Source organism: Pan troglodytes, chromosome 1 (assembly GCF_028858775.2).
Source record: "Pan troglodytes isolate AG18354 chromosome 1, NHGRI_mPanTro3-v2.0_pri, whole genome shotgun sequence".
Taxonomy (NCBI): Eukaryota; Metazoa; Chordata; class Mammalia; order Primates; family Hominidae; genus Pan; species Pan troglodytes.
Genome location: NC_072398.2, coordinates 179,590,994 through 179,607,529, shown reverse-complemented (window position 1 = coordinate 179,607,529; position 16,536 = coordinate 179,590,994). Strand labels below are relative to the sequence as shown.

The window sequence follows — 16,536 nt, the reverse complement described above, 5'->3', positions numbered from 1 at the left end:
AAAATATGTGTTGTTCCCTCTTATCTAGAGGATTAAGTAAAACTTGCTGCAAGACACATTAAAACCTTCAGTTCTGGGTTCTACCTTCTTTTCCTCTCATTTTCACCTGTGACCCAGCCTCAGAAGACCCTATTCCTTCTCCAATAGACAACATATTTCAATGACCCTATGCCTTTCCACAAGCCATAACCTCTGTCTTCAATGTCCTTCCACACCATATGTACCTGGAAACCCACTATTGATTCTTCAGAATCCAGCCAAATTTAATCTCGTCTGACTCATCTTGGGCTTCCTTCACCTATGCTCAAACTCTACTGTTTGTTCCTAACCTCTACTGTCATACTTAATACACTGTAATCATAGCTAAACTCTAAATTACAAACTTCTAAAGGACAGTGTCCAGCTTCATCTTTCTTTGATTATCCAAAATCTTGTACAATGCCTAGCACATTCCAGGGGCTTAATTAAGCAATTACTGTAACTATCATAGGATTTTAGTATGTGGGAGAAACTAATGGGAAACACGCATGAGACTGACAGAAAGAAAAGACTTACATTCTTTTTACATAATGTGAAACACTTCACTATGTATTTAAACTACAGCTATTTATTAATACCCCAAACTGACCTATGACAAATGCTTTTTAAACTTTTTAAAATAATACCTACATTTCTAAACTGATTCAGTATTTTTATAATCTATAGACCAAGGCTGATCTGACATTTAAAACTTTCATTATTTGGAAATAATCATTACTGCTTTAACATGTCACTGTGGCATATACCTTTATTTTTTTAAGACAGGATCTTGCTCTGTCACCCAGGCTAGAATGCAGTGGTATAATCACGGCTCACTGTAGCTTCAACCTCCTGGGCTCAAGTAATCTTCCCACCTCAGCCTCCCAAGTAGCTGAGGCTACAGGCATGTGCCACCACGCCTGGCTAATTTTTAAATTTTTTTGTAGAGATGGGGTTTTACCATGTTGCCCAGGGTGGTCTCAAACTCCTAGGCTCAAATGATCTGCCCGCCTCGGCCTCCCAAAATGCTGGGATTACAAACATGAGCCACAGTGCTTGGTCTAGTTCAGCTATAAAATATTTTAAAAGAATGTTATCTGCAGATCTAAAGTAATTTTGTTAGTTTGAAAATACAATCTATTGAGCCGGCAAAATGGCTCATGCCTGTAATCCCAGCACTTTGGGAGGCTGAGACGGGTGGATGACCTGAGGTCAGGAGTTCCAGACCAGCCTGGCCAACATAGTAAAACCCCATCTCTACTAAAAATACAAAAAATCAGCTGGGCGTGGTAGTGGCCGCCTGTTAATTCCCGCTACTAGGGAGACTGAGGCAGGAGAATCACTTGAACCCAGGAGGCAGAAGTTGCAGCAGTGAGCCAAGATGGCACCACTGCACTCCAGCCTGGGCAACAAGAGTGAAACTCCATCTCAAAAAAAAAAAAAAAGAAAAGAAAAAAGAAAATATAATCTATTTTGAATTCCTTACTTTGTTCATAAAATTATTATATAGGTTTATATAACAATATGCTGGTCCCAAAAGCATGTTTTAAATACTAGAGGGAAAAAAGTTTTTTCTCTTTCCCTTTAACTAAAAATGTTCAAGAGTGGGAATAGGAAAAATATATGTTATCTATCCCCATTAGTAAATACTCTAGTCATATTCCCCACCCTCCCTCATACCCCAAAGAAAAATATTCTTTATCTACTTCATGTCTCTAATAATATCTTTAAAGCCAGATGTAATTTTGATGTCTTTTATGGTAAATCCAGGGACAAAAAACACAATTTACCTTAAAAGGGTCACACAATATAAGAAAATGTCTAGGACATGACACTAAGTTTTAAAAGCTGAATACAGAGGCATATACAGTATGATCACAAATTAATATAAAGAAATTTATACATATTTGTAGAAAATACAGCAAAATGTTAACAATAGCTCTCTCTAGAAAGGCTTTTTACATCTTTTTCATACTTTTCTTCATTTTACAAATTTACCATGAACCCATGTTACTTTTATAATCAGAAAATGTCAAGTTTGCTGTTTTTTTAAGTATCACATTGCTACCAATATAAAATATAAAAATGCCAATACAAAAATATTCTGATGTGACTAAATTTTTATGTAAGAACTACCAATAATAGAATCAATGCTGGTTTCCTTTAATAAACTGAACTATTTTTCATAAATAATATTTTTAGTGAGCCACTTAAACACAACCTCAAAAGACAGGCTTATGTAAGAGGAAGGCAAATAAACAAACCAATATAATATTTACTTCTTTCTGCCCTTTCTCTCCCAAAGAGCAAACACATTCATTCAAATTTCCCAGACTCACTGCCCTTTTCCATTTCTTAGCTTCAGTAAAAATCCACATAGTAATACAAAACTACAGGACTTAAAGGAAAGGTTACTGAGGAAATACCTAACATTAATGAGAAACTTCAAGCTGGAACGATGTCCATATTAAAATTCATTATAATTAATGTCTCTCTATGTCTATTTCTAAATATGAAAAAAGGTCTATAAAAATTCTGGGCCAGGCGTGGTGGCTCACGCCTGTAATCTCAGCACTTTGGGAGGCTGAGGCTGGAAGATCACCTGAGGTCAGAAGTTCGAGACCAGCCTGGCCAACATGGAAAAACCCCGTCTCTACTAAAAATAAAAAATTAGCCAGGCGTGGTGGCGGATGCTTGTAATCCCAGCTACTTGGGAGGCTGAGGCAGGAGAATCACTTAAACTTGGGAGGCAGAGGTTGCAGTGAGTTGAGATCGTGCCATTGCACTCCAGCCTGGGCAACAAGAGCAAAACTCCGTCTCAAAAAAAAAAAAAAATTCCAACACTAAACTACATACAAAAAGGCCTTCCTTTCCAGTATACAGAATTAAAATTATTAAACTGCACAAAATCAAAATGAACTCATGCAAATATACATGCTAATAACAAATTTCACTGGAAAATTATTTGTAAGGCTACCACCATCACAATGCAATTTCAATATCAATATCAGCATCTAGATATACTTAGCAACTTTATTTTGGTACAGATTGCTTATCCTGAGACTAAATTAAGGCAACAGATGTACCTCTCTCTCTCTCTCTTCCTGCTCTCTCCTCCCCCGCCATGCCCTTAACTAGAGCAGTGGAAGGTTCTCCTAACAAACAGTGTCTTCTGCTGAACTTGGGTAATTTTCTCTTTCCTAAATGTGGCCCTTGGGAACATCCTTTCCTGGGTCTGTGCACAGACTCAGCACTATCAAATGCCATTCCCTCCAGTGAATGACAGAAGACATTTGCAGATGCTTTCCTAGTTCTGCTTTATTCCCCTGATCATGGTCTACTTGCCTACTAGTGCCATCAACAGCAAAAGAAAGGAAGATAGCAGCAGCTGAAGCATGGCAAGGATGAAGTGAACAAAACTAGAGCAATATAGTGCCAAGGTTTATTTTAGAAAAATATCAAAGCAAGCCATATCCGAGGTTACTCATCTAGAAATTAAGGGATATTTGAGCTGGCAATCTTGGCTTTATTTAAAAAGAAATTTCAAGGAAAACGTCCTGTTTTCTAGAAATCACTGAAGTTACTGAAAATGGCAAATTATCTGCTATCCCTCTATCCCCCATGAAGTGCTATGGGGTAGTGGAAATAAAATTTAAACAAATACCTAAGAATTTTAGACATATGAAAAAATAAAACTTTCATTTTAGCAACTCAAGTCAGATGTACAACTGATGAAGTTACTTTAAAAGTTATCTGAAAAGTTAAACCTTTTAACTCTGTATTTTATATGAAACAGATGCAAACATATCATGTTAATAGTTCATATCAATATCAGTAATATATTTTATATATTATACATAATTATATAATTATTTATTTTTAAAAGAAAACCTCTATAAACTAACCTACAATTAGAAATAATCAGATACACTGTTTTATCTGATGGAAGTTTTAGGACTATTCTTAACATTAAAAATGTATCAACTATAGAACAAGATGTTTAAGTCAATGAACAGAAAGGAAGCCTAATAAACTAGGGTGGGTGTTAGAAAACCCCATTAACAGACTGCCTTTATTTCTCAATCTTATGCTTCCCAGTATGTTCTAAAGAGCATTATGGCCAGAAAAAGAATGCTGAGCTCATGTATCTAATTTTATTTCTATCTAAGATAAGTCATCCCTCTTCATCTAAGAAAAAAACTAAGTGAATTAAAATAAAAAACATGGACAAGTACTCTGAATTACTGAATCTTATGATGAAACATAAATAATAGGGAGCTTCTTTTACATGAGGTTAATATGAACAATATGAAGAAGTCTGACTTTTCATGATAACTACTATGCTCTCAATCTTTTCTACCTATGGGTTCCAGTTATATTGTCTTATTTTAAATTGTATACACAAAACCAAAGTTTATTCACTGCTGTTATGAACAGCTTCCTTAAATTTACCTCCATCTAACAATATATTGCCAAATATAATGAAAAATATGATCCAAGGCACAATTTCTAAGCCCAAGGAGCTCACAATATATAGGAAGGAAGATATTGGAAGCTATACACATCACACCAAGCTAACACTACCAGGTAACATATGGTTCATGTCATATATAAGTGGATACGTATTCCTTCCTCTGGGAGTTCCAACACAGGAAAGACTGGTGTGGACCAAGAGACAGAGAAGGGAAAGTTTAAGACAAGCGGTGGGATATGAGCTAGGCTTTAAGGCATGAGTGGAATTCACATAAGCAGGAAAGTAGAGAACATTCTGGACTATAACAACAAGAGGTATAAAAGTGGGAATAAGAAGGAGAATATATATGGCACAGAGTACAGAGTCAGACAGTCAAAAAAGAGGAGGGTTTGTATTTCATCTTTTTCTCTGTCTCCAATAACCTGAGGTATGACACCCTCCCATCATTAATGGTGGCAGTGAGCAACAGTAAAGATTCCCACAACTGAGAGTCATGATACTAAATTGGTTTAGGAGGAAAGGCAAGAGCGAATGGAGTGAGCACTTCTGATATGACTTTAAGATTTTAGATATTAGGCGATACAGGTGGCAGTAGTGAGAAAGAAAAATAGGAAAGTTCAAACCAGAAGCCAAGTTTTTTCAATAAGATTCATTTTAGACACACGGATTTTCAAATGATAAACACCAAAATGGCTAACTGGAGATGTGGGACTGGCACTCAGGAGAGTTGAGAGCTTGATAAACATTTGGGTGTTATCAGCATATGGATGACAGGGGTTATGGAGAAGGAAAGAAAGGACACACATAAACACACACACAATCTGTCTGTCCATCTGTCCCTGGCAAAGTCAATGGAAGCAAAGGTTCAGAGAGGTAGGAAGATATCCAGGAGAATACAACCCAAGAAAGGAGTACCTAATACAAGAAGGACGAACAGATTTGGCCTTAAGATTATTCTTGGCCCTGGGGAGAAAATGCACAGTGTGGTATGGGCAAGCAGCAGACTGAACAGGGTTGCTACAAAGATAGGAAGGGGGGGGAAATGGCCACACAAAGCAATGAAAGTAGAGCAAAATAAGTTGGTAGTTAAAGTGGCAGCAATAGCCAAGGAAGGGCTATTTTCAAATTGAAGAGTCCTATGTCCAAGAGGCCTATGTGAAGATGGATATCAGAGAAGAAAGAGCTTAAAGGTGAAGAGAAGATAATAAAGAGATGATTGTAGGGTGCGGAATAATACAGCTAGTAAGAACATTTACTGAACACTTACCAAGTGCCAATCACTCTGTGAGGCACTTTACTGCATTATCTCACTTTATTCTTACATCAGCTCTTAAGTGTTTGTTATTTTTATTATCCCATGTTACAGAAGAGGAAACTAAAGTATAGAATGGTTAAATTACTTAAGATCACAAACCTAGGAAGTGGCAGAGCTAGGAACTGAATTCAAAGTTTGTTTGACATCAAATTGTTGCTATAAAGTTCTACTCAAAACTGAAGAAACCAGGCATATGAGAGTGAATTTCTAAAATATCTGTTGACTACTCAGAAGAAAAAAATTTTTAATAAGATCATACATAGGCAATTCTTTAAGGTAGGAAGAATGTGAGTCTACTTTCTCCCCTTATGAAAAACAAAACAAAAAATACACACCCAAACCTTAGACATTTTAGATAAAATGGCTTTTCACAACGTTTCCCCCTTGGAATTGGATCACTTTGGGCCTAATTTGTCCACAGAACTTGATCCACTGGTATATATCTCATACAAGCTAACAGTGATCATCTCATGAAATAAAATGTGAAGTCATCTTCAAGAAAAAATCCTAAACAGAAAGTTTTCAAGGCAGTAATTAACAGAAATACAGACAGGAAACAAAAATTCAGAAATTAATTACATAGCAGACTTTCTACTCTAACTGAATTAGACAGACTACATAAACACAAAACAAAAAAAATTAAAGCTTTTGGCTTTAAAAGTTTGATTTCTGTGTTTGAGATATGAGCTCATATTATCACTGTGACTTTATTAATATGGAGAAAAGCAAGAACACTCAAAAAGCCAAGTGCGGCAGGTACTGATAGGTCAAAATTCCCTTACTTCTCCTCCCCAATGTCTTCATTTTGACATTTCTCATTAGCACTGCCATTAGAAAGTAGATCAGAAAGAAGCAGTGAAATACACTCTCTTTGATTCTGCCATTTATTAATAGCTCCAGTGAGTTGCCTTTTGCCAGGGAAATTAGAAAGTAAGTATTGAGAGTTGGAGTTATTTACAGACTTTAATTATCCATATTATTTCCAGTCTACATCTCAGTACCAATGGGTAAATCAGAGTTACCTCAAAATAGGTAATGAAATATACTTATTACCACTTATGGTAAGTTTTGCTTCAGAAAATTGAAAATGATCACTAATATAAGAGTTTTAATTACTGGTAGATGTCAATTATCCACATCATTCTTAGTCTAGTACCTCATTACCATGCATAACATAGATAACTGTAGTGTATAATGAATAAATAATGAATCTACTAACCCAAATCTTTAATTAATCCACTATTTTTTTCATTGATTATTACTTGGTCTTTACTTACCATGGCCCAAGATGCCTTACTTATACTTAGAGCACTCTATGTGGAAAAATTGAACCATTTCGACTTCCTGTGCCAATCACACATTTTGGATTTTGCAAAGCTTAAGGTTAGACATACACCTTACCATTGCCACTAAGTAAGAAGGGCAAGCAAATCACGGAGAAATTCTGATGGACAACAAAACTTCTATAATTATAAGACACCAAATGTTCAGGGATAGCCTATTTAAACTGAAGGAAACAATGTAAATTTCAGCACTCTTCTAAACTGGGTATTTAAATTCACATCCTCAAAAAATGCACCAGGGAAAAACCAACAGGTAGATATACTCAACAAAATACTGTCTATCACAAGAACCTATGTACTTTAAAGCAGTAACTGGCTAAATTTAGAAGCTGTCCAAAATTGTATCAGTAGCTACATCTATTTCTTCAAATTATGAAAACTTGTGTAGATTATTTTATCTTCCATTTTAAACTATTTTTAGTAATAACTGCTTAGAATGTGTGGCTCTTTTGCATTTCCTAAGAAACTCAAAAACTGCACAAAATAATGTAATTCAGATAACTTACCCTCTTATGCCCACCTAACCTCACTGCCAGAGAGAGAATTATATTGATGATGATCTCTTAACTTGCACTTCCTTCAGGAAAATTCAAGTAAATATAATAAATGTAGTCACCCAATCAGAGAATCAACTTCCAGCAAGAAGTCTCTCTGGCTTCTTCCTCAATTCTTCAGTAAATCATTCTCCCCACCCTAGCACAGTCCACCAGACAGACAATCTCTAATGAATGTCCTGCATCAAAACAAAACAATGGGCCTAACACAATTTAGAGTTTTTCCCTACTTAAAACTATTAGGAAAAGCAGGAAAATCCAACATACAAGCAACACATTAAGAAATGCCCATCCAAGAGTTCTTACTAGCAACTGCTACCAGTGCTTCTATATCCAATCTCCTCTATGTGCCGGTGCAGCACTAAGGAAACAGTACCCCAATAACATGGCCACATGCATTGCTTACTGCTCTAAGTGAGGCACTGCCCAGTTTTCTCTATTTCTAACGTTAGAAACACTGCTACTCCCTTATTTTTATCATTTCCCAAACAAAAACTGAGGTTTTTGTCATCCTTTCTCTTTGTAAAATGAAACAATTTAACACAACACCTAATGAAAATGAATTAAAGCTCTTTATGCCAAAGTTTAAGATATGCTGGTTACTAAGCTACTCATAAAATGCTACTTTAAATTGTTCTGTATCATCTCCCACCCTACAAGTATTATGAGAAACAGTCCTTTAACATACTAGGTCTCCTAGCTAACAAAAACCTCACATGCATGAAAAAGCATTCTGGTTTTTGATGATGATGATGATGATATGATGGTCTCACTCTAATTTTACTGGTGCAAAAATATTAACATTGTAAGTCATGCAAACTTATACCTTTAATGATATAATATGCAGGTAAGTACCATTTAAAAAATACTTTCAAAACTAGAAATCTATGCTGAAAAATACTGCTTTCTCATTGCAGTATAATCTTTGCAGGCCAGAATTCCAAGCAAGAACAATCATCTTGGAAAAGATAAACATTTATATAATATAAACATTAGGCATTCTCTTGACCTAATACTACATCCAGCAAATAGTAAATAACCATATAAATTTAAAATGAATAGTCCTAAATCAGCAGTGGAACACTAAATTTTATGGTCACTTACCTGAACCTCACTTGTCCTCTGTTTAATAGTATCTTCCTTCTCCTTAAGGTCCTGTTCCACATTATTCTTTTCCCTAGAAGACCAGCAAACAATGCAAGAATATTTTAGAACATCAGCTACAGCTGGTATGGTTATCCATCCTCCTAATCCTGAATCGCTTTTTAAATACATAGTGAAACATTCAATTTTTAAATGAAGGGCAGATTTTTCTACCCTCTTTCAATTATTTATGAAATAAAAATCAATATAAGCTCCGTTTGTAAAAAAAAAAATTGCTTTCTCACTAAAATGTGGTGAAAAGAGGATAGATTAAAAAAGGAAGAGGAGAAAAATAATCAATGAAACACTCAGGTTTCACTGATGTCACTGTTGCTATGGAAATAGTGTCCAATGAAAATTGCTGGTAAAGAAAAGGAGGGGTTGCATCAGCTCTGTAAGGTTAACCCTTAGGTACCACTGTCAAATTAAATGAAAATGGCTAATAAAAACAGTCAACAATACTAAGGAAAAAGACATTTACTGAAGTGTTAATTTCCCCTTAAATCACTGGTGTGCATCAATTTTAGAATGAAACAACAGAGAAAATGGGAAAGATTATTAATACACAGGCAATTTGCTCTATCAAAAATTACATCTCAAAAAAAGCTATTTTAGGACCATATATCAAATCCAATTGATCAAATATACAAACAGTATATATAAAGTAAAAAAAGAACCACAGCAGCATTTATCTCTTCTACTCTTCAAATCAAACATGCTGGGCTCCGCTTTTACTTTGAAACATCGTTACCTAAATTCTTATATGCTTTAATCAGGCCTGAGTGGCTATGAACGAATCCCAAGCAATCTTAGATTCAGAATTGCAAAATAAAGCTGTTACTTTTGATGTAACAATTTAACTGCCCATTTGTAGTTGTACTGAAATCATGCGTGCACACGCACACACAAACACACACACCTCCCTTCACTTCCTTTTCTACAAAATGAGAGAAAAAGCTCAAAGAATTCTGCAGCAGTACATTTCTGGGGTTGCAGGGAAAGGTAAAAGGCGGCAACATGGAGAAGGGAAGACAGCATTTAACAAGTCCTCCAGATTAGTATAGCCAAGTTTCTCCTTCGAGCTTCAAGACTACATTTCAGTTTCCATCTCAGACATAACCCAGAATGTAAGCTCAGGCTCCATTTAGCTCCAGCATAAAGGAAAGTGAGAAAATTATACCAAAGCAGATACTTAAGGGACAACTGCATGCTTCATTTATATTTCTCACCTTCTTGAGGTGAGATTTTAAATGTAGACAAAAATCAACTGTTTTGGATACGTAGGCACAATGTTCTTAAGATGTCTATGGAAGAAAGCATACAAATAAAGCTATTTGTACACTGTTACTTTTAAACATTTGAGATGGCCAAGGAGCTCACTAACCGTTTGTCAGATGGGTCGCAATGTGGGTCGCAATGTCGTGATTTTAAACAGTCCCTTACCATGAGAATCATTGTTGCAGCCCGATCCTTCCATACCTCAACCTATTTATCATGCAAAGACCATCCCCCACCTCCAACCCTTATATAAATTAAGCAAATTCAAGAAATACAAAAACACAGGGGGAAAAATTTCTGAAAATACCCAACAAATTCTGCAAGCTCAATCTTGGAAATTTTCTTTCCTCCTTATGTGAGCAAATGAATGTTTTCAGTCTTGCTGCAGCATGTTAGAGATAAGTCACATGAAAATCTAGCACCCTCCCCCCATCCCAAATCCTCAGAGGCATTCCACACAAGGTCAGTATCAACTCAGCTCCTGGTTTCTGAAAGTAGATAATAACAAAAATAGAAAACACTACAGTGTCACAGATCAGCAGTGCACACATTTGTACTGAATTCTTTCTGCTCTGCTGCTAACTGCTGTCACTGACAGTGTCTGCTCAGATCAAGTGTGCATGCAGGAAAACAGGGCTATAAGAAGCCAGTGAGCTGACTCAAAGTAGCCAAGGCAGAAGGATGGGAGAGCAAAGGAAGGAAGCTCACTTGGTGAAAATCCAAAACAGATTACAAAGGACTCAGCTATAAACAGCAAACACAGTCTATGTTTGGGTAAAATGGAGGAAGCTTGAGGACTACAAATTTCTCTTCATAATTTGGGGTCTATGGGGGAGGAAGAGGAAGGGGAGGAAAGGATGGTGTTATCTCTAAACATATCCTGAAGACCATTCCCAACTAAAAAAAAAATATGGAGATCTTTAGGCATTAATTCCTCTTAGTAAGAAGATCAATTAAATTTAACTTTTGATTCATGTTTATCTAATAAAATTCTGGTCTTACAATATTCCTTTTATTAGCACAACCAAGTAGTATAACATATATTGCTAAACAGAAAACTTAAAAAGAATTAAATGTTCAATTATATCACTTTCTATTAAAAAAATTATGACTGAAAACCTGTCCTGTATATCAGACTGAAAATCAAGTAATTTTCTTGACCTAGTTTACAGTTTCAGAGATGCTCAAATGTTATTCTGTTGTCTTGCAATGATTCTTAACCTTTATAACTATTCTTCTCATTTCAGGCAAATAAAAATATCTAAACATATCTTTGTGTGCACTTAGGATACTTGACCATATTTCTTATATTCTCCCTAATTTTGAACGTGTATATTTTTCTACAGTTGATGGACACATAATCAATACAAGCATTATTTTTAACACTAGTAATTTAAAAACAATTCTCTTTAAGGATCTGTGCCACAATAAGAAGTAATATTTATACGCAACTTCTCAAGGAGCCCACCAATATAGGTAGATAAGACAGATATAAGACATTATTTCAAAAATAGGTGTGTGAGGCTGGGTGTGGTGGCTCACACCTGTAATTCCAGCACTTTGGGAGGCCGAGGTGGATGGATCACTTGAGGTCAGGAGTTCGAGACCAGCCTGGCCAATGTGGTAAACCCTGTCTCTACTAAAAATACAAAAATTAGCTGGGTGTGGTCTCGCACACCTGTAGTCCCAGCTACTGAGGAGGCTGAGGCAGGAGGATCACTTGAACTCAGAAGGCGGAAGCTGCAGTGAGCAGCTATCAGGCCACTGCACTCCAGCCTGGGCAACAGAGTCAGATTCTGTCTCAAAAAAAAAAATAAAATAAAATAAAATAAGGTGTGTGAGCATTTTGCTCGAACCACAACTCATCTTGGATGTCATGACAGGAAAAGCTATTACCTTCACCTTAGTAATCTCCAGAAAAGGGAAATGAAATGATCCTACTCATCCCCTATTTTAGACTATCTTTCAGGTTCTTTTCATTTTTAAGATGCTTACACATCCTGAGGAATCCACAAGTACCAAAGCTATAAAGAACAAGCCAAGAATAAACCTCCCTGGTATTCCAAAGGCTCACAGTTCTGATTCCATGGAGCGGTGAATTTGAACCATCAAGGAAAGCAAATCCCAAGCTAGGCTTTCAGAAGCCTAAGGTTCATAAATACATAAATCTAATATGAAATGGTCAAGTTATTCACAAGGACAGTTAGGCTGAGGGACCTTGAGTCTATGCAATCCACTTCCATTTTCCTAGACTCTATGTACAGGGAGTAGGTTGTAAGCCATCTGTCTCAGTTTTTGATGCAATTCCAATATTATCAAAGACAAGATAAAATCATCTTCAAAGTCCTTCCCAGAAACACAGTTTTATGTCTTTTTTCCTAAACAGCAGCATCCACTATTTCGTAACCAGAAAACATTAAAAACTAGAAACTATTAGAAACTACAAAGTTGTGAAAACTCACAAAGCTGTATTTTCCAATCCTGAAACTTATTTATAAAAATTCTCTTGGAGTACATTTCACCATAAAAATGGTATCATCAAGTAGCTTAACTGTCAATCTCTCTCACAAGCAAACAGAGAAAAATCTAGCTCTTCTGAGAAATAGTTTTTCTCACTCTGATCAGGTCACTTAACCTTTCAGAACCCTAGTCTTATTTTTCATATGTGGATGTTAATATCTCTATCATCTTAGGATTTGCAAGGCAAAATATGTAAGATGTCAAGTAATTAATATTGAGCCTAAATATTAACATTACTTAGAATTTTAAACAATAGTGAAGTAGTTTTTAAATTTGTTAAAAGGAATTATGGGTTATAAAAAAGGTTAGAAAACACTGATCTAATATAGTTACAGAATAAATAATGTAAACACTAAAATTTCTGCCCCCAAAATCTTATCTCAATATCATTCAAAATAACCTATCTACTCTCTACTTTTAGAAACTCATTATATGGTTTTGAAACCATCAGATTTGGAGAAAAATAGGTTACTAAATACTAAATACAAACTCTGTCACAAGTCACCTTACATCACTGTAGTGGTGATGTAAGCTATTTTGTTCTGACCGACTCTCTCTCCTTCTAGGGTTCAGCAGTCCTTTTAGGAGATTGCTTCTCTTTCTGCCTCTTCTAATGTCCTTCTACTCATATAGTTCAAACAGAAGATGCCATCTCTCTGGGCAATGACTGGCCAGAAATTGGCTCCTGGTCGAAGCTTAGCCAGTCAAAGTACCCCACCACACAATCACAGAGATTAATTCAAGAATGAGCCTGTGACCAATGCCAAAGCAGTCAGAATCTTCATCTAGGATGCCTTTATTTGGAACTGATAAAAAGCTAGCATTCTAGGTAGCAAGCCCTGGCTCCTGTCACCTCCTGTCATACTTAATTTTATGGGCTGATTTGGCTAGGCCACAGTACCCAGATATTTGGACAAACACGACCCTAGATGTTACTGTGAAGGTATTTTTTAGGTGAGATTAACATTTAAATCGGTAGGCTTGAGTAAAGCAGATTACCCTCAATAATGTAGGTAGACCACATCCAATCACTTGATGGCATTAAGAAAAGATGAGGTCCCCCAAGGAATAAGGAATTCTACCTCAGATTGCCTTTAAACTTGAGATGCAACATAAACTCTTCACTGGGTCTCCAGCCTGCCAGCCTGTCCTAGAGATGTCGGACTTGCCAGCTCCCACAATCTTAAAAATTTCTTAAAATAAATCTCTCTGTCTCTCTCTATATATATGTATATACATACATATATATACACACATATACACACACACACATATATACATATATACATACATATATATACACATCCTATTTGTTCTCTTTCTAACCCTCCTTCCCGCCCACCTATACCTTTACTCTTCCAATTATATAGGGGTCATCAAATTCTTTTTGCCTAAACCAGCTCCAGTTAGGTAGGTCATTTCATCTTTTTTAAGCCTCCGTTTTCTTCTCTTCAAAGAGGGATAATAAAACCTGTATCTCACAACTGCATACAGGATTACATAATTTATGCCAGCATACCCAGTTTACATAGTAGATGCTAAATAAAAAGTTAAACACCAACAAACTCTTTATAAGCTCTAGTTTCTGCAGCTATAAAATGAATATCTACTTTACAAACCATATATGGGATTGCTATGAAGAGCGATAGAGAAAATACACAATAAAACCTAATATACCACTATGCAACTTATCTACTTACTCAATAACACATACTGAATCCTATTACATACTTGTCACTATGCTATACTTAGGAGGTACATAAAACCAGTGAGATAGGCACCTGTCATTAAGAAGCTCTTAATTCAGTGTATGTGAACACACACCTGGTGTGAGGGGTTGGGGATAAGAATATAAAGAGATAATTACAATGCAGTGTACTAGGTGCTACAACAGGTAAGCACTGTGGGACAGGTAAGGTGCTATTGGAACACAGAGAATGGGAACTTGACTCTCCCTGAAGGAGGTCAGAAAAGGCCTCCTTGGTATCACTGAAGGCAGGATGATTAATTGCAAAGTGAGCTGGGCAGATAATAATGTCATATTTACAATATAAATTACTCCAGTCTGAGAATACTGTGTGATGGAGGTGAGAGACTTCAGCTAAGCCTTGAAGGAAAGAGTAAATGTCAGGTAAGAAAATGGTATTTCTACTAGAGAGAGCTTATGTAAGAAAGCACAGAAGATGTTGGCAAAACAGCAGTAAGAAGCAGACTAAGAAGAAAACTCAAATTTGATAAAATATCTGCATCTAAAGATCTAAAAAGCTCAATGAACTCCAAGTAGGATAAACACAAAAAGACTCACACTGAGACACATTATAATCAAACTGTTGAAATAATCTTTAAAATAGCAAGCAAGAAGAAAAGCAACTTGTCAATTTGTGACATATAATCAATCCTTAATAAGATTATCAATGGATTTCTCAGCAGAAACTTGAAGGTCAGAAGGCAATGAAATGATATATTTAAAGTGCTGGAAGAAAAAAAAAACCTGTCAACTGAGAATTCTATACCTGACAAAACTGTGCTTCAAAAACATGAGGGAGAAATTAAAATATTCCCAGACAAACAAAGGCTGAGGGAGTTCATTACTTCTAGATCTACCCTACAATAAATGCTAAAGGGAGTCCTTCAGGTTAAAATGAAAGGATGCTAGACAGTAACTGAAAGCCACATGAAGATAAAAAGATCTCCAGTAAAGGTAAATACATGGACAAATGTAAAAACCAGTATTACTGTAATTTTTGTTGACAACTCCACTTTATACTTTCTATAGAATTTAAGAGACAAATGCATAAAAAAGAATTTATGAATCTGTTAGTAGATACACAATGTATAAAGATATAGTTTGTGACATCAATAACATAACAGGGGGAGTTCTGATACAGTTTGTGACATCAATAACATAACAGGGTGAGAATGGGCCAGGTGCAGTGGCTCACTCCTGTAATCCCAGCACTTTGGGAAGCTGAGGCGGATGGATCACCTGAGGTCAGGAGTTCGAGACCAGCCTGGCCAACACAGTGAAACCCTGTCTCTACTAAAAATACAAAAATTAGCTGGGTGCGGTGGCAGGCGCCTATAATCCCAGCTACTTGGGAGGCTGAGGCAGGAGAATCACTTGAACCCAGGAGGCAGAGGTTGCAGTGAGCCGAGATTGCACTGCTGCACTCCAGCTTAGATGACAGAGCAAGACTCCATCTCAAACAAAAAAAAAAAAAAAAAAAAAAGTGGGGGTAAGGCAGAGGAGAGAATGGAGCTGTATAGGACCAGAATTTTATTTGTGTCTTTAAAGACAGAGTCTCTCTGTTTCCCAGGCTGGAGTGCATTGGTGTGATCATAGCTCACTGCAGCCTCGAACTCCTGGCCTCAGGCAGTCCTCCCGCCTCAGCCTCTCGAGTAGCTAGGACTACAGGTATGCACCACCACAGCCAACTAATTTTATTTTCTGTAGAGACAAGGTCTCACTATGTTGCCCTGACCTCAAGCAATCCTCCCATCTTGGCTTCCATATTCCTGGCATTACAGGCGTGAGCCACCACGCCTGGCCAGGAGCACAGTTTTGTATGGGACTGAAGTAAGTTGATATCAATTCCAATTAGATTATTCAGTCTGGGATGATAAAGTTCTGGAGATTCATAGTGGTGATAACTACACAATTACTGTGAATGTATTTAATGACATTTAAGTACATTTAAAAATGACAACAAAAGAGTGAAACTCTGTCTCAAAAAAAAAAAATTACCACTTTAAAATTTTAACCACTTTAAGTGTACAATTAATGACACTGAATTGTACACTTTAAGTAGTTAAAAATTTAAAGTAGTAAATTTTATGTTATGTATATTTTATGATAATAAAAAATTAATGAAAAAAAAGTAGAGAGATGAG

General features: G+C 36.3%; 1 protein-coding gene across 18 annotated transcripts in view; it reads right to left on the bottom strand.

Moving 5' to 3' along the window:
* EPS15 (epidermal growth factor receptor pathway substrate 15) overlaps window positions 1–16,536 on the bottom strand; it is a 167,753-nt gene that overhangs the window by 57,844 nt on the left and 93,373 nt on the right. For all 18 annotated transcript variants that reach the window (XM_009457686.5, XM_009457692.5, XM_009457667.5 and 15 more), the window contains one exon: window positions 8,809–8,881. In XM_009457686.5, the coding sequence (XP_009455961.1) occupies window positions 8,809–8,881 (73 nt within the window). The remainder of the gene's footprint in view (window positions 1–8,808; window positions 8,882–16,536) is intronic.